This window comes from Alligator mississippiensis, chromosome 2, assembly GCF_030867095.1.
Source record: "Alligator mississippiensis isolate rAllMis1 chromosome 2, rAllMis1, whole genome shotgun sequence".
NCBI classification, from domain to species: Eukaryota; Metazoa; Chordata; order Crocodylia; family Alligatoridae; genus Alligator; species Alligator mississippiensis.
Window position 1 is genome coordinate 296,098,456 of NC_081825.1, and position 18,669 is coordinate 296,117,124.

The 18,669-nt window shown below is 46.3% G+C and overlaps 1 protein-coding gene across 2 annotated transcripts in view; it reads left to right on the forward strand.

The window, feature by feature from the left end:
* The window catches only part of DAAM1 (dishevelled associated activator of morphogenesis 1), a 173,286-nt gene extending 155,064 nt beyond the window's left edge, over nucleotides 1-18,222 (forward strand). For both annotated transcript variants that reach the window (XM_019479982.2, XM_014598832.3), the window contains 9 exons: nucleotides 154-238; nucleotides 2,645-2,751; nucleotides 3,986-4,074; nucleotides 4,577-4,745; nucleotides 5,564-5,671; nucleotides 8,378-8,438; nucleotides 10,721-10,852; nucleotides 12,881-13,051; nucleotides 15,282-18,222. In XM_019479982.2, coding sequence (XP_019335527.1) covers nucleotides 154-238; nucleotides 2,645-2,751; nucleotides 3,986-4,074; nucleotides 4,577-4,745; nucleotides 5,564-5,671; nucleotides 8,378-8,438; nucleotides 10,721-10,852; nucleotides 12,881-13,051; nucleotides 15,282-15,491 — 1,132 coding nt within the window. In that variant the 3' untranslated portion in view covers nucleotides 15,492-18,222. The remainder of the gene's footprint in view (nucleotides 1-153; nucleotides 239-2,644; nucleotides 2,752-3,985; nucleotides 4,075-4,576; nucleotides 4,746-5,563; nucleotides 5,672-8,377; nucleotides 8,439-10,720; nucleotides 10,853-12,880; nucleotides 13,052-15,281) is intronic.
* Nucleotides 18,223-18,669: the final 447 nt, after the last annotated feature.

Here is an 18,669-nt window from a genome sequence, read left to right on the forward strand (position 1 = left end):
AAGCTTAGCAAAAGTCTCCCCTGAGCTGGCCAGGCAAACCCATATCCTGAAGGGCCGGTTCGGAAACATGTAAATGCCTGGGACGGTTCATTAAGTGCTATTTCATGCATGGGTAAACACCCCTCTGAACACTGTTCCCATTTTTTTTCCCAGGCTGAAATTATCCAATGATGAAATCAAACGTGCAATTTTAACAATGGATGAACAAGAGGACCTACCAAAGGACATGCTGGAACAGGTGGGTGATGGACACATACTCTTCTTTCTGTTGGGGTGCCTCCTTTTTAATACTGCTTTTCAAAATAAATCAAAGCCTGTCCACAGAGTAAGGAATGATGAGTCAAAAAATTACTCTGTGTAACGACTGCCAGTGGCTCAGAGGTGAGTTTGCATCCACAAGCCTTTTCTTCTTTTCCTCTCAAACCCAGTTGACGCTCCACTCCTTAAAAATGCAGAGGAACTGAGCAGCATCTTTTTCATAACCATGAACCCTCAAGCTCAGATTCCAGCCCTAGATTTTCCATCACAGGTCGTTCTGTTGCTGAACAAAACCACGGTCTTTGGAAACACTTGAGGTCTGCTTTTCCCAGTGCTTTTCTTAATAATTTTGCATCTAAAAGACCGTTTACAACCACTGGAGTGGTGGTCCTCCGAGCGTGCTGGTTTTAAGTTGCCCTGAGATTGGGTTTACATTGGCATGTGAAACACAAAGCTGACATCCTCTTAAAGCTGGAGCTGGCAAGTGCAGCTTCATTGCAACACTTGTGCATGGCAGGAATCTGATCAGTCCCCTGGACTCCCAGCCCAGGAAAGATATCAGGCGATATTACAGTGAGCCTGAAGGATTTATTATTGGACTTCAAAGGGGGGCTTGGCACTTCATGAGCAAATAAAACCCAGGGTCCTGCTTCTTGGAGCATGCCCTCTCTTTCGCCTCAGGCACACGCCGTTCACAGCGTGCTGGTGAGGTGCTGGAGGAGATGAAAAGAAAGATGAAGGAAGCCAGAAATGAGAAGTAAATGCCCCTCATCACATCTAGATTTAAGTAGCCTGTTTAGGAGCGCAGTCAGGCATGTGAGGATGCACCACACCTAGGGTCACCTTTGGTGTAGGAGGGACACCCTAGATATCATGCCTGGGCCTCGGTGTCTCATTGTTGATGTAATCGTGTCTCCTGGGATTATAGCCCTGCGTCAGTGTGCTCCAGGCTGATATTTAAATTTCATGGAGGGTTTTTTTTAATCTACTTAAAATCCATTAGTTTAACACAGTGTGGGAAATTCAGATAGTAAGTTACCGGCTTCTCAAGGGCAACACAAAGGGCCTTGTAATAAACCAGCTAAGGATTTCCGTGCTAGAAGGGAACCTGCAGGCGGCACGTAGCCAACTCTACATACACTGCTGCTGTCTTGGCACACTACCCAGGGATGAATCCAGGTGCAAGGGGGTGGAATAGCAGTGTTTGTGCCTCTGCCTACCCAATCAGCCCCCAGGGCCTGGAGAGAGCTAAGCTATGTAAGCTCAGCCCCAAGGTACTTTGTCTTAGCTGCTGCTTCCTTAGCCTAGGGGATTTGGGACCCATGTCATCAGACTGCTGTAGTCCATTGGGAAGTTCCCCAGATGTGTCATCTGCCAGGAATCCATGGGGTCTCTTAGCTATTGCTTGTGGATGCTGGTGTATATGAACCGTTTGTCAGTAAGAGAGCCCAGAGCCTGCTATGCTGTAGACTGACTTGGCCTGCATTGGCTGTATATCTCCAGCCCCAATTGCTGTGCTAGCTTTTCTCTTCCGACCTGAAAAAGAACGTCTTGCGTTTCAAAGCTTGTTGAACTCTAGCCCAAGATGGTTCAATAAAAGATGTCACCTAAAGAAATCCTTGCCTCTTGCATAACTTCTGGACCAACATGGCTACACTGTCACTCCAATGCTACCTAGGCTCATAGATGAGACTATGCCAGGGCCACAGATTCCTCTATGTACCAGCATCACCTCTGTTTCAATTGAAACAAACTGGTGGTCATCCATAAGCTGGTTTCAGCCAAGCACCAGGCCAGCTTGGGAACAGATGGAGTTATATTGGCAGCAGACCAAGGGCTACGTCCCCTGCCATCCCCGTCCGTCGCTGCACTACATTCTAGATACAGGTATGAGCTAAAATACCACAGAGCTGCCTTGGGACCTTGGGCAACGTATTTAATTGTGCTCTCTTTCCTTTTCCACCAAACTGAGGTCAGCCTTGTACCCTTACAGGAGAGCTAGGGGGATTAATTAGCTGAAATACAGCCTGCAAACAAAAACAAGTGGCAACAAATGGGTTTTTCTTTCCATGTCTCAGTCACCGGGGAGTTTCAGAACTCACTGCTGCCATCTAAACTTACCGCGTTGCAACGTACGTGGTGCAACTGCAGATTGGAAGGTGTAAAACTAAATTATGCGTTGGTGGCAACAGTGGAGCAATCCTATGGGATGTTGTTTTGGAAAATGATACTTGCCAGGTATTTCGTAACCCACGCTGAATCGTTTCATAAGTGGCTTAGACATCCTGGCATAGAAGTGCCTATGGCAATATTTCATTTGCTGTTAATGTGAAAGATGCTATATAAAAAGAAAGGCACGGCTTACATCTGTCATGTTTCTTTTTAGCTCTTGAAATTTGTTCCTGAAAAAGGTGACATTGACCTCCTGGAAGAGCACAAGCATGAGCTGGATCGCATGGCCAAAGCTGACCGGTTCCTCTTCGAAATGAGCAGGTACGCTCGCAGGGGTTTGCCGGGACACCCCACCGCATCTGTTGTTATGGTGCATGAGCAGATGAGTTGCAGCGCTGCTGCAAAATATATCTGTAACAGAACGGGAGTCTTGGTTTGAAAATCTGTTCACATGTTTCATTTCTTGTGGACCCGTTACCAAGCAGCCCTTGGGATAGATGAGGTCCTTCCCACCTACAACCCCTCTCTCCTAATCTGAATTTTTAAGACTGGGATTTTCTACCGCATGGCTAGGAGTAGAAAGCACCATCCACATTATACAATGCAAGAGAAATGGTCCTTCATCTTCTGTACCTTGTAAACACTGTTCTGTTATATTAGGATGGACAAACATGGGATGCTGGGTAGATCTTGAAGCCATGAGGTCCAGCGCTCCACCTCCATAGATGTCTTTAATGTTTCAGAGGAAGCTGAGCAACACACAAAGCAGCATTTGAAGTGTAGGAGGAGCATCACTCCTTCCTGACCCTTATGGCAGTTGTTTGGGTCTTGGAGGCACAAGACATGAATAATTTTATCTTTGCTTGCCTCTTTTCAAGTTAAAGGAGAAAATCCAAGGGATAATAAACAGGAAGACTCTCTAGTTTCCTCAGGGAAATGCCTTAACCAAATAAAAAAGTGGTGTTTTAATGCCAGGTGTAGAGCTCTGCCTGAGCGATAATGAACAGAGCTGAGCTGTCCTGAGGAAGTTATTACCCTCGGTGTTGGTATGGAGCTGAGAGTCAGTGATCCTGCGGTCTTCCAGGGTTGGCCCAGGAACTGGCTTAGCCTGTTTGCTCACCAACAGACTCTGATTCAGCTGAAGCAGGCGACTGCGTTGGAGCCGAGGAGTAGCCCCACGAAAGTCAATCAGACTGTTCCTGCACAAAAGGCTGAGCTGGAGCTTATCCAGCTTGCATTTTGGTATTGAAGGTTCAGGTTCCAAAACACCGATAGCCGTGGTGTCTCTCTGTGTGCCAGTGGTCTGTTGGAAAAGCACCGAGTCCCAGTTCAGGGTGGTATTTGCATTTAATAGCATCCTGAACAGGGATGGAATTAATCACACGCTTCAGAGTTACGCTGCCATCGGTTTTTACTCCGATTCAAGTTAAGGCATCGTCTTTCCTATCTCACCATAGGTTAAGGGGAAATGTCTTTTTAAAGAAATACTGGCCAAGTCCCCTTGCTGTCTGCAGCAGGTGGAACTCAACTTGTGTGTCTCTTTTTAATCCTACAGGATAAATCATTATCAGCAAAGGCTGCAGTCCCTGTATTTTAAAAAGAAGTTTGCAGAGAGAGTTGCAGAAGTCAAGCCCAAGGTTGATGGTATGTGACATGCGGGTGTCTGTTGTTTTTTGTTTGCAAAGAAACTTCCTGCTGAAACGGAAGGTATTGCGCGGTGATCGTGCTGCTCATACAGAGCGGACTTGCTTGGTGTGTTTGTTGTTCATTGTGATACCCGGTATTTTTGTTTCTAATGAGGTATGGAATCTGGAAATTGAGCTGGAGTTAAGAAAAATATTTTCCTTCCTCAAGCAGTTGGCATATTGATTTGTTAGAGCAGGGCTGTCCTTGTGGGTTTTTCTCCTTTTAAAAAGTGAAAAAGAGACTGTTTAATGCCAGTGAATACACCCGAGCTCCGTGGAAGTGTCAAATACATATAATGAGGGAGAGAAGCAGGAGATTAGACTCTGACTGTATTACTGCTGACAGGATTGCTTTTGGAAAGAGGGAGCATCTTCTGATTTGATGACTTCGTTCTTTAAATCACTTGAAACCTCTGAGTTGATGGGTAGTAACATGCAACGTGTCCTGTTTTCCCTTCTAGCCATCCGTGCTGGTTCCAAGGCAGTGCTTCATAGCAAGAGCCTGAAGCAGTTGTTGGAGGTGGTTCTGGCCTTTGGAAACTACATGAATAAAGGCCAGCGAGGCAATGCGTACGGGTTCAAAATCGCCAGCCTAAACAAGATTGCAGACACAAAGTCCAGCATTGACAAGTGAGCAGCCCATCCTGAGCCTATCCTTAGAAGCGCTTGCACCTTCTGAAAAGCCCCCAGAAGTTATTACTTGCAATTTAGTGTTGCCCTTTAAGCTCTCATGAATTATACCACAATATTGCTTCAGACAAAGCAAACGTCGTTCTGTGTGTGGAGGGGAAGAGGATAGGTTAAGACAAACCAGGAAGAGAGAAGTACCCATGCGACAAAAACGGGGAAGGGGGGAAACTGTGAGGATACTACTGCCTTTCTGGGGATGCTCAAAAATAACTTGGACACCACAGTGGAAGGCACCTGAGAAATCCCTTGAACCAGTGGTGCCCAACCTTTATTCCCAGTGGGCCAGATAGGTAGTGCCCAATCTAATGGGGGGCCGGATGTAGCATAGCAGGGCCCCATGCAGCTGTGCAGAGGGGGCAGGGAGCAGCCTGGCTCCAATTCAGCTGTATGGGGGGATAGCCCAGCCCCATCCCCAACGCCAACCTGGCTGCACAGGGAGAAAGGGTGTGGGAATTTGGTAGCAGGGAAGGGTGGAAGTAATAATGGCCATTGCTTCCCTGCCACCTTCAAATTTTCCTACAGGTGGGCAGCCCCAACCACTACTGCATGGCTCAGCAACACTATGTAGTATAGGACAAGCAAAGAAGAGTGCTGTAACTCGGCAGAACTGCAGGAAACATTTAAGCAAGCAAAAAATAATTGCATGCACTGGAATTAGTCAAGTCATTAGACTTAATGAGCTTGTGGGCTCCAGCCTGTTGGCCCGTGTAGTGGATTGTACTGCTATTACAATGTCATCTCTCTCTCTCTCATCACAGGAACATTACCCTCTTGCACTATCTCATAACTATAGTTGAAAAGAAATATCCCAAAGTCCTCAGTCTTCATGAAGAACTGCGAGAAATCCCTCAAGCAGCCAAAGTAAAGTAAGTAGAGCAGTTGTCGGTTTGTACGTGGTAACTCTGGCAAACTGTTGTCTACAGTGTAATATTACCATTTTCTCCTCTGCTTGTGTGAGCTCATCCCCTTCTCCGGTGTCTGAAATCAGCTTCTGGGAAGGCGCAAAGAGCTGTTGACACAAGCAAATGTCAACTGAGGTGGCCTTTTAAACCTCAGACATAACAGCAACACATTATAAACGTCCTGTTGCAAGAAGAGCCACTTGGAACCACCTCTGCCTGCTTGTACACTTGCTGCAAAAATGTTTGATGCAAAAAACCCTGCGACACATGCATGGTTCTTGTAGGAAGCCAGTGTAATGGAGTTGCAGACATGCACCTGGTACCTAAATGTGAATGCAACAGCACAGATTGCAGAGATGTATGTGCGCACTTTTTATGGAGGTAAATGGATTTAAGGATAGGCAAGTCGAGGGGGTAATTTAACTAAGCATGTTATTAGGCAATCATGTAACATCGAAGACCAGCCTCGGTGCAAGTTTTGTGGCCTCTTGCACATTCTTTGACAATCCAGCCATTATTTGTTAAATCTTACCTGCTTAAACTGCTTTAAAATGATGGCATTTCTCTATAAACCGACCGTGGCGCTGGTTGAGCAAAGCATTTAAGCCCAAGCTAAATGAGGAATCCCTGTTTAGTAAAACCCCGAGGTAGGGGCTTAAGTCTCACTGAAATCCATAAGGCTTTTTTATCTGTTAAAACCTGAGCACGTGCCTTCCTGTGCTGGGATCTCGGTGTGCCTTGGCTGAGTCAGAGGTTCTGTTTCTAAGCTTAACTCGCATGTGAATGAGGAACTTGTTTAGATTTGTATCATATATATATAACGGGGGATCTGTCAGACAATCTTGGTTTTGGGAGAGGGTGGCTACGTGTGGAATTCACAAAACCTAGTAACGGCTTGTGGTTCGTTTTAGTTTCAAAGGGCTCTTTTAATGCAAAGCCTAGATTCACCATCAAAGAGCAGCAACCTGCAAAACGTCCTAGGTGGTAGCAAGTATATTCATGTTTAAAACAGACCGAGTCTTAATACTTTTCACTCGTTATTAGTAATTGAGGAATTAAAAAAAAATATGTGGTCCACCCCTTAGAAGTACTGGGCCAATCAGATATTTTGAACAAACCTTGCAGGCTCAGTGGACTTATATTTTCTGATAAAATGTTGTTCTGTCAGTAAAATTCATTGAGGAAGCCTCTGGGAGCAGGGTGGTGTGTACAAGGCCAAGAGACCCCCTAGCAAAGAGAGGCATGCCCAAGCAGCATGCGGTCAACACCAGATCCCCTGAACCTCTTCATTAGACTCTGGTCTTTCTCCCCCTTCCTATAGGACCTGGGGCAGTTTCTGCTACACTCAGAAGAAAAACTTTGTCTAGGAATGGTGTCTTTATAGGTGAAAACAGGCATCGCCTTTTGTTGCCTTTGTACTACCATAGATATTTTTATGAAGGCACAAAGGCCAAGCAAACAGATGCCCATACTTCTTGTCACTCCACAGATGCCCAAAATTGGTGGCTGCAGTGAAGGCAATATCAATTTGTGCTGCTGTTAGTGGCAGGCATCTGTTTATGTTGCAGGAGTGCCAGCAGCCTGGAGCTGCCTTCGCTCTCCAGCTGTCCCAGGCAGGTGTCCTAGGAGCTTGAGGGGCCTGATCCTGCAAGTCCCAGAAATTCCCAGTCCTGGTCAGGGTCCTCAAGCCCTGGGAGCACCCGCCGGGCTTTCCTTACTCACAGAGGTACGCTCCCAAGACCTCCAGGTCTTCCGTGCTTACTGAGACCCTGGAGATCCTAGGGACACATCTCTGCAAGTAGGGAGAGCTGAGCAGGCACTTCCAGGGATCAAGCGGCCCAGTCCTGGGCAGGAATTGCCATGGTGTGCAAGACTGGACCCCTCAAGCTCTGGGAGGACACGTCTCCCATTGTCCCGCAATACTAATGGGCAGGACAACAGGTAATGTGTGTTGCCTACTGAAGTAGATCAGCTGTGCCAAGACGCATCCCAGCAGAGTTGTTCCTCTTCATAGGGTAGAAACAGATGTTACCTAATGTCATTCTTTTAAAAATAATTCCCGTTGGGTGGGGAAGTTGAAGGTCCGTCAGCTGGAGAGGAGAGATCATCACCCCAGGTGCTTGGGGAGAGGAGGAGAAATCATTCTTGTAGGTCCCGCTCCTTGCCTGTTGCAGCCGTGCTGGAAATACCTTCAGGATGCATGGCCTATTCAGCCTACCTCGTTTAGCTCTGGAGCCGTTCTTCTGAGTCCTAGGGGACTTGTGGCAATTGGGAAGTGAAGAGGGGAGGAGAGGGCAAACTGTCCTGGGGGGGAAACTGCTATCCCATCACTGCTTGGTAGCTACCGGGGCAGTGCTGGGTAAGGACCCTGCCTCCTATATCCAGGAGTCTCCAGAGGTGGGTGTTATGCTGTGTGGCCAATTTTTGACCCACAGCTTGTTTTAACTTGACAGTGTCCCTTTTATTAATGAAATGAGCAGAGCTGTGAAATAAATGGCTGGATCCAGCTTCAGAGTCACCCGTCTTCACAGCGGATGAGGGGCACTCACCTGTGAACGGGAAACGCCCTCTGGGAGTTTTTGGCAAGGGGAAGGCACAGTTGATTGAATGTGACATCTTGGAATGGCCTGAGAGCCGCTGACCCTTGTACAATCTTGCCGTTTCCAACAGCATGACCGAGCTGGAGAAAGAAATAAACACCTTGAGGAGCGGGCTGCGAGCTGTGGAGACCGTAAGTATTATTTACCCACTTAATAGTCTATTCTGATTCCAAGCATCAGAGCATCCATCCTCAGGGAGGCAGGACAGGAAACCCCGAGCAAAGCTGCTTTTATCTTGCTTCCTGGAGATCAGTTTGTCTTCCTTCCTGCCCTGCATGTGCGCCTGTTCTCTTCAGACGGCGTTGGGATAGGAATTACTGTACGCTGGATATAAATCATCCGAATGCCTAACAAATTCACGGGGGGGTTGGGTTAGCTTAGCCATGGGCTTGTTGAACAAAGCCGTTCCTTTGCATCAAATGAGGGATTTTGTTTTTCTGGCTCCCAAAACTGTCCCCCGTGGGGCCCACAAGTCTGGTCACAGCTTCTCTTGCTCAGTCTGACCTCGCGGGAATCACAGGGAGGGAGTACTGGAGCATGGGACCCCCAGGGAGGAGGGAGAAGGATAATGCATGCTGATGAGTTGGTGGCTCTGTGCATCCACATGCAAAAGTGGATATAGATTCAGGGAGGGAAACGCCAAAAAATCATGGCCTCATGATTGCTCCTTGTGCCGTTGAGCCAGAAAATGAGAGAGCACAGTACACTGTCTTGCTTTTTACAATGCTTTGTGCAGCTCCAATCAATGATGGTGGCTCATCATTGAGCAGCTGTATGTGTGTATGAGTGGTCTGTCTGTCTGTCTAGAGCATACATGTAAGTATGAATGTGCATGCACATGTGTATATGCATATATATACATGCACACAGGCACCCTATATTTAATGGCCTACAAAACTCATGTTTTTCCCCCAAAAAATTAGCTGTCCAAAATTGGGGTGTGTGCTTTAAGCAAGGAAGCTGCTTTCTACCCAAGAATGGCTGCAGGGAGCTGTGCTCCCTTCCCAGGCACCTGAAGGAGGGGCAGAGTCCAGTTCTCAGCATCACTCACCCTCTCCTTGCAGCTAAAAAGCTCAAGCTTTAACTCTGTCGCATCTGCTTCCAGATTGCCCCTCCTGCACGTGCCTGGGATCCTACAGCTAGAGGTGGGCCCGTGCGGAAGCAGGGAAGACTCCAGAAAAATCTTTTCATTTTCATTCTGCCTTTCCAAAACCAGAGTTGTGCTTTACCTGGGGGCATGTGATATGGGAGAAATTATAGTATATCGGTAGCAGCAAGTTGGATATTAGCTGCTAAAATAAAATACCGGGCTTCACACCTCTTTAGTTTTCTTTAAGGGAGAAGTCCCCGCACTTTTTCTTACTGCATACCCCCTTCCAGATTTACCAGATGCCTGCATACCCCAATCCGCATACATTTTCTATTTTAGCCCCTTAAATGCCAATTATTATTATAATGAAAATTAAATCTGTCATTACACAAGTTCTCCTGCGCACCCCCAGGGGTACATGCACCACGGTTTGGGAGCCCCTGCTTTAAAGCTAGAACTCTTTTGCGTTTAACAGTAAAAGATGATGATAGGTAGATTTATGCTTCAGTAACCAAAAAATATAGCGAGCTATGTTTTAACTTTATTTTCTTCAGAAGAGCAAGCAGTGCATAAATAACCCCAAGTTGCTGGTCTGCAACTGTGCGTACTTTATTTGAATTTGACGCAGAATGTTCTTGACCTTAATGGGAAGGTACAAGAAGAAACAGTAGAAAGTAGCAGCTAAGCTTGGAGCAATGTGTCCCCTTATGTAGCTGTTTCCCTGCCAAATTGTTAAGCTGCGGGGCTGTTGCTGCCAGTGCCATCCGTTCCACAGATGAAATTAGAAAACTTGAACTTGCCTGAAAGGGAAAGTAAAACTGCAAACAGTCATGTTCATGCAAAATCACATCCCACAGGATCACACTGGATGAATATGTTTTTTTTTTATTTTTTTGCTGTAGCAAGACGGGTCACCTTTAGAATGAGCCCGGCCACCTCTGTCCCTCTGCACAGTTGGCCGTGTGTCCCTCTGCTCTTCCTGAGCAGACAGTGTGTTGAAAGGAGCATTTCAGCACCTGGCTTCTCAAAAGCAGAGAAGACCAAGTAGAACAGAGAAATTATCCATCCTGTGTCTCAGCGCCCGCAGTCTTATTCTTAGATCCTAGGCCTCGTCATCAGGTCATTTTAGTAGTTGGAGTCTTACAGACACTACAGCTGCTACATGGAGAAAGAGACTGTATAACATTTTCAGGGTCAGCTTTTTTTCTTTTTTAATGGTGCTTATTTTAAAGGCAATATAAAAGTTGGGCGTGTTTAAATGTGATGATTTTTGTGTCCTTTTCTAAACAGACACTGACCCAAATTACATTTGTTTCCCTAAAGGAGCTGGAATTTCAGAAATCTCAGGTCTTGCAACCAGGAGACAAGTTTGTGTCCGTCGTCAGCCAGTTCATCACGTTAGCCAGTTTCAGCTTCTCTGACGTGGAAGATCTTCTGTTGGAAGCAAAGGAGTTGGTAAGGTCCCACGGCACGATCTTGTGGGGCATCTTTGAAGCTTCATGTGATGCCTGATTTTTTTTTAATTGCAACAAAATTTGTGTCTTCGTTTTTTGAACATTTCAAAAAGTCAGCAGCGTTACAACTGGATGACAAGGCAACCAGGCAATTGCATTTACTGTTGGTCGAACAGCAGAAGGAAATACAACTGCAACGCACAGCAACATGTGCCGTGGCTCGGATACCAGTAATAGAAATAACCCAGACCATGTGAAGCTCTCGGGCTTCAAAAGTGGGGCACTTGCCCTGTGTCATGGTTTCAGAGATGTTAGGGGCTGGAAGGTTGACTGAGAAAAGCCAGTCATTGCTGGGTCCAGGTTCTCAAACTAGTTTTCATAGAATTGTAGAAAATTCAGGTTGGAAGGGACCTCGCGAGGTCACATCTAGTCCAACCCCCTGCTCAAAGCAGGATCATCCCAGCCAAGACTTTGTCTAGCCAGGTCTTAGAAACCTCCAAGGATGGAGAGTCCACCACCTCTCTGGGTACCTGTTCCAGCGCTTTACTACCCTCCTGGTGAGAGAGATTGTCCTAATAGCCAACCTAAACTTCCCTTGCTGCAACTTGAGCCCATTGCTCCTTGTTCTGTTCTCTGCCACCACTGAGAACAGTCCAGCTCCATCTTCTTTGTTACCGCTCTGCAGGGAGTTGAAGGCTGCTGTTAAATCCCCCCTCAATCTAATTCTTCTCCTTCAGCTTGTCCTCATCACTCATGTCCAGCCCTCTCACCATTTTCATTGCCCTCTGCCAGACTCTCTCCAGTTTGTCCACATCCTTTCTGTAGTGGGGGCAGGGGGTGCAAAACTGGGCATAGTACTCCTTATTCCTTTCAGAAAGGCTTCACAACCATAATAAAGGCTCAACCAACCCACAATAAAGCAACCATAAAGACCTTCTGCCGCCTTCAGAAGACAGGAGAGAGGCAATTTTAGCTCTGTGCTTCTCCCCATCATCACAGTCGGCCTTTGCACTCCTCTCCTGTCTTCTCCGTTAATAGTCTACATCACATAAAGATAAGATCTTCAAACCTACCCGCGTCTCCTCGCCAAAAGTGACCTAGGAGTCTAAGCGCGACGAGACAGGCCCCACCTTGAACTCGGCGGGAGTTAGGTACTGGGTTGAGGTGCTGTAGAAACCTGGCCCTTTCTCATCTGTCACCTTTCAAAAATGTTTCCCTACATTTTCCACTACCAGCAGAAAGTTCAGCTACCTCAAAAACAAACTCTCCGCACACGCAGAATCTCCCTCAAGCTACAAGCAAGAACAAAGAGTCTCAGTCTGAAGGAGAGCTTCCCTCAGATCTGCAAGGACGTGGAGTTGGGCTCATAATGGACTTGTTGTCTCAACCTTGGCTTCAGAGCTGCTATAATCGCTCGCGTTAATTGTCTCCAAACAGTCCTGAAGGCTCAGCACGCCCCCTATTCCCCTTTCTGGTGCGGTTTTTGAGCTTGAATAATAAATATCTTTTTTAAAGTGTCACTAACACATTTGGTTTTAATATCTGAGCCATGTGGCAACGATAAATAATACCCCAAAAATACTTCAAAGAAAAGTTAAAAGTGCAAGTTTCCCTACCCCTGCCGGGTTCACTCTGAGTTTTATGTCTTCGGTCTTTGGCACCGTGATATTTTGCTTCCTTCTTTTTACTGCTGCTTAGTTAATGAAAGCAAGTTAGGTAATAAAGGACATTAGGCAGAAACAGAGGTGAAAAAACTTGTGCGATTTAGAAGGAGAGTATTTTAGTGTCTGAACCTATAGGAAAGTTTCCATGTTCACTCCTCTGGGTTCATTGCTTAATGAAATCAAATGGATTTTTTAATTAAGACTTGAACGGATCGAGACCCAATATTTCCTTTACTCCGCTGATCAGTCCACTGCCACCTTAAATATTTCCCTAGTTTTCAGGCCGATGCTTTGCAGGGGAAGGTTTCATTAATTCACTAGATTCTCCCATTGGCTTAACTAATTCCTTCCTGCTCTGCCCCCAGTTTACCAAGGCAGTGAAGTACTTTGGAGAAGAGATGGACAAAATGCAACCAGATGAGTTCTTTGGGATCTTTGACCAGTTTCTTCAAGCTGTGACGGAGGCCAAGCAAGAGAATGAAAACATGAGGAAAAGGAAGGAGGAAGAGGAGCGCCGGATGCGCATGGAAGCACAGGTGAGAGGAGGACCCGGGGGCAGTGTCACATGGGTGACTTCAACGCAGGCACAATTGAGTTGGTGTCTGCCCTTGCCTCCGGATGCCAGGCAGGGAGGGGAAAGGAGGGCGACTTTTTTAATTACGCACGCTCTCAAAGGTCAGACTGAATTCAGTCCCTGTGGCTAGTACTGAAAAAGTTTTCTAATACTGTCCCTGCTAAAATAGAGGGTAAAGCTTTCCTTGACTCCTCTAGGAGCAGCAACACCCACGCTGCTACTGTACCCTGGATCCAAGTGATTCGCGATGTAGTAGGATGTGCTGTGTGTGTCCGCTTCACTGTTACCGCAGAGCAAAGTCAGCTGACTACACCACGAATACAGTGTGCCCATGCCATTCTGCCCGTCTCAGCCTCAGTTCAAACGAGGGCAAGAATTATGTTGTTTCTCTTCTTCCCTTCATGTCTTTTATACACTTAAAGGTGTCCAGGGCGGGTCCGCTTTGCCCAGTCTGTTTTAAACTAAGATTTCTAGGGGCAAGGGCTTATATAGGAGTCCCCGCAACCAGAGGCACGATAAAGCCCCGGTTTCAGTCCGATCCTCTACTCTGATACGAAGAGTGAATGACAATAATTGCTTCCCTTGGAAAATTAAAAAGGGTCCTGTGGCTTTAACACAGCCACAGAGCTAAATCCAAATCCAGCACCTAACAGCTTCAAACCCGATGCAGCAGCATTGCCTGTCGAGACCATGCAGGTCTCAGCAGAGGCAAAATCATGCTGCACACCAGACGTTACGTGTGTCCTAGCAGCCCTGGCTCCCTCCTGTGTGGGTCGCTCCCTCAGCATGTGCGAGATGTGCCGACTTGGGGTTTATTCAAATGAATAAAGGTAGCCAAGTTTGCTTGGACTCCGAACTCGGTGGGCCTTAGCAAGGTCGCGCCACCGAAGAATTTGGCCCCGTGTTGCGTGAATATCATTAATTGACATAATCCTTTAAGAGTCGCTGCCGAGCGACTGCCTCCACGTGAGAACAGGAGCATTATCTCAGCAGCAATACCAGCGCTGCAATTTTGGGCAGTGTCCATGGGAAGGGGGCTGCCTTATCTCTGTCGCTCTACTGGAGTCCCACCAAAACGATTGCCTGCTAAACGTTCACAGAGCTGGATAATGTCAAGCAGCCAGCTATAAAGCAAAAGCAGCTTCTCACTCGCTTTGTTTTTCAGATGTTCCTTTCTGATAACGGATGAGCTCTGTTCTGGAGAAGGGAGCCTGTCCCGTAGTCGGGGGAGATGTGGGGTTTGAAAGGAAAAAAAGCAATCTCCTTCCCAACTCCTGGCACGAGCCGTTTTGTTGTAGAACAGAACATTTCAGCAACTCGATGTGTTCTTCTGTCCCCCTTCCCCCCCAAAATCCTCTGGAAACGTTTAATTTTTGAAAAATTCATATTTTTTTAAGGGGGGAAAAAAAACCTGTCTCCGTCTGTCATCGATCAAGATAAGGAGGCAATAAGCAGGAGTTATTTTTATCATTGCTGTTTTTGTTTCCTTTTCCATTTTTGGAATATGGACCCAAACTTTGTATTGGAATATCCAGTCCCTCAAAATGGCACTGTTTAAACCCCTACGAGCCAGGCACAGAGAGGACCGTGTGCTCCCCCTCCGTGAGATGTCCAGGGCAGTGGGCCCAGGTCACGCATGCGGCTCTGTAAGGCAGAGCGAGGAGATAATGCGCTCTGTGCAGACCAGCGCTACCGGGTCGAGACCGCTGTAGTCAGAGCTGTACGTGGGGGTTTGTCTCTACTTCCACTGCATCTGCTAAAGCTGGCCATGCACACCTTCTACCCAGTATGGATGCAGTTAATCAGGTACAAAGACGATTGAGACCATGTCTTACTGCCTCGCTGAAGAGCCCAGGATGGCTCCTGTCCTGGGGAGTGCCTGAGAGCAATGCCCCGAGCCCCACAAAGCTGACTCCGCTGAGTTGCTGGGCTTGGGCACGTGTAGGACAGGAGCGAGCAGGCAAGGCATGTGACTTGGAGGCAGCACCTGACTCAGTAGGGTGGTAGATGGGTACTGCCTCGTACTGATGATAAGCCATGTTTATACCAGTGCGACTGCATCCCCCTTCCAGGCTGTAGGACACGAAAACTGAAGTGTGGACCAACCCCAAAAGACAGAAGAGGGCCTTAATCTGTGAGCACTTTAAAGGGAACTGGCTTAATTTTTGCTCCCCTTCTTGATTCCTCTCTAGCTCAAAGAGCAGCGCGAGCGGGAACGCAAGGCCAGAAAGGCTAAAGAAAACAGCGAGGAAGGCGGCGAGTTTGACGACCTCGTTTCGGCCTTGAGGTCAGGCGAAGTTTTCGACAAAGACCTTTCGAAGCTGAAACGAAACCGCAAGCGCATCACCAACCAGCTGACGGACAGCAGCCGCGAGAGGCCCGTCACGAAACTCAACTTCTGATTCTTCCTGGGTTGTTTTTTTTTTGTTGTTCTTGGTTTTTTTAAACAAAAACTGTTTTAGAAAACTGATTAGCGGTCTCTTTGAAGTGGCTAGGATTTTTCATTATACTGCCTTGTCCTTCAGGCCGGAGCAGTGGCGCGTCCTGTTCTCCGAGTGAATAAGCATCTGTATATATGTACTGTACATATAAAAAGTCTGACCGTTCGTGTGTGCGTGTGTGTGGAGAGACAAGTGTGCGGGTGGGAGGGTGGGGGGAGCGAGTGTGCCAAGCTGCACTGTGTGTGTGTCCTGCGCACACACACAGCCGCTTGTTACAGAGCACGGATTCCATTTCCTTCCCATTGACCATGTTGTTCCCAAAGTAGTTGTTCAGGTGCACAAGCACAATGTTGTGTTATTGGGGAAACGGTTGGCAAAACCCATTCCTCGCGGTAAAGAAAGGTATTGAGAAGTGTTCTTTAGTTGATCCCCTTTGGGAGTTCTTTATTGTGGGGTACGTTGATGCCGGGGAGGGGGCGCAACGCAAACGGCATCACTGTTTGACCGGCGATGGTGTTGGCGCAGGTCCGTGGGCCTAGCCGGGCGTGTGTGGTGTCGGTGTGGGGGCGCAGCATGTAAAAGTCTGCTAGGGAGGCCTTGCACGCAATCTGAACCGTGTTTTTCAAAAGTCAAGTGAAAACAATCCATCTCTCCTTTTTTTATTATTATTGTTCTTCAGAACTTGAACATCTGTGCGTTTGTGCTGAGTCCAGCGCGCTCGCACCGTCGGCTCTCTTGATAATTCCTCTCCCATTGTTTTTGGGAAGCGCTGTATTTCTCTTACTGCAACCCCTGATCTCACTGAAGACCGAGTCGACCAGAATGTGCTTATTGCTCCAAGAATACACAGACATTTATACTTTTATAACATTTTCTTGCCCAAGACAAATGAGAAGTGGGAGCGGGGTGGTTTTCTGCCTGCGATAAAAAAGCAGAATTTTTGCGTGTGTGTGTTGTAATTCTTTCCTTTTTCGTTCAATGGGACAAACTGTATCCTCTGTATATGTAGATCAGAACTGAAGGTCACTTAATTCGTGCACGAGGGCTCGATCCAAAACCCGTTGAGGTCAAAGAAAAGACCCGCGTAAGCTGCAGTGGGTTTTGAATCAGGCCGCCTCATTTTTAACGGACACACAGTAGCAACGATGCCAAGAAATATTTGTCGCTTGACGACGTGCTTTTTTTGAGTGGTTTGCTGTTTATACGGTCATTTAAAATTTGTAAGCAAAACTACCTGTATAACGTCAGTCCAAAAATTCCAAAGCTCTCAGGGAGTAATAATTAATACAGAAGAAAAAAAGTTAAAAAAAAAAATTGGAAAATAAAAAAAAAATGCCATTAACATAGTAACGCTTTATATAAATTATACAGAATATATAGAGGACTGTTACTTTTTTGTTTTTATTTATTTGTGGTGTTTTTTTTAAAGAAAAAACAAAACCTTTTGATACCACCAGTGCTTTTGTTCTTTTTCCTGTGGAGAGATTAGTTTGTCCCTGTTGCACTAGATAGTAACACTATTTGAAATAAGTTTGTCATATAATCGGTATTCCTGGTGGGAATGGCTTGTCATTTTTTTCCTGTATGTAGTGTATAGCAAACATGCTGTTTAAAATAATTTGTATAAAAAAAAAAAAAAAATGGTCCTTAGCATCTGGAGCCCAGGGGTCTCCGTGCTTTGTAAAAGCTGTGAAATATCACTCTAAAAATTAGAGTTGTCAAGAGCTGTGGTTTTACCATTTTGTTTTTCCTCATTGCAACTCTCGACGCACTGTATTTAAAAAAAAAAAAAAAAAAAGACTTGATGACTAGCGTATAAAGCAGTAATAAGGCTCGATAAAGTCCTGCACCTAGTCTCAAAGCATCTGCAAAACCTGTAAATTTGAAATAGGTAGAGTGAAGCACTTTGCTTTAAGAAGATGGGGGTGAAAAAAAAGAAAAAGGTAACGATGATAAGTCTGTTCCTTAACTAAAGTGCCTCTATTTATATTTTTATTTATGGCTGAAGAAATTGGAGCTGATGCGATTTAGGGAATGGACATTTGGGGGCAAAAAAAAAAAAAAAAAGTTTTGCTTTTGCCAATTTAAGGAATGATTGGTGTAGGTGGAACTGCTGCATTTGGGATTTGAAAAGACATGGACCCCCCAAGCCCTGTATTGGCTAATCTTCCCGGGACCCCTGGAGCAGGCGGAGTGCCAGGAGACCCTAGTCAGGGCAGATGCCAGTGCCAGAACGGGGTCTTGGTTGATAACGTTCCTCTTGCCCTTCCAGGACCCTTCTTGTTTTACCTTGGTCTCATTATTGGGCTGTATTTGCCATTTTTTGTTTTATTTTGTTTTTTGTTCCTCCCCCCCAAAAGGCTGTGTGCAGGAAACTCCATGTGCCATTGTCAAAAAAAAATACTTTTAGATTGGTGCTGGTTTAAGTAGCCACTCTTTTCTCTTAGGTGTGTATTTTAATTTTTTTTTTTTTTTTTTTTAATAATGCCAAAAAGGAGAAAAAAAATCCGTAAGAATTTGTAAACTGAAGTATATGTTATGGACCTTATTAGCTTAGTAGTGGAGCAAGTTAGCTGTGTAGGTGTAAGACTGTTAGTAGTTTAGCTAGCGGGACATGCCGTGTATGTTATGAGACTGTACATTTTTTTAAGATGGCAATATGCAATAAAGAGAGAGAACTCCATGGCGTGTACGTGCCCGGTGCCCGCGCGTTGTTTTTCAAGCCAGTTTGCTGAGGGGCTGCTCTTGTGCGTCTCAGCCAAAGAAAGCCAAACTCTTAAAGGATGCGAATCATAGAAAAGTGGAGCTGCAAGGGACCGCCAGAGGTCGTCGACTCCAGCCTCCTGCTTGAGGCGGGATCATCCCCGACTAAACCAGCTGCGTGCTTATCTAACCTGCTGTTAAACTTCCCAGGATGGAGACTTCGCGGCCTCTGCAGGTTGCCTGTTCCAATGCTTTAACCACCCTCATAGTGAGCGAGGTCCTCCAAATCTCCAACCTAAATTTCCCCTGCTGCAAGTTGAGACCATTGCCTTTGTTGTGTCCTCCAAGGCTGCAGAAAACAGGCAGTCTCCCTCTTCTGTATAACCAACCTTCAGCTATTCAAAAGCTCCCCCAGCCCCAATTTTTTCTTTTTCTG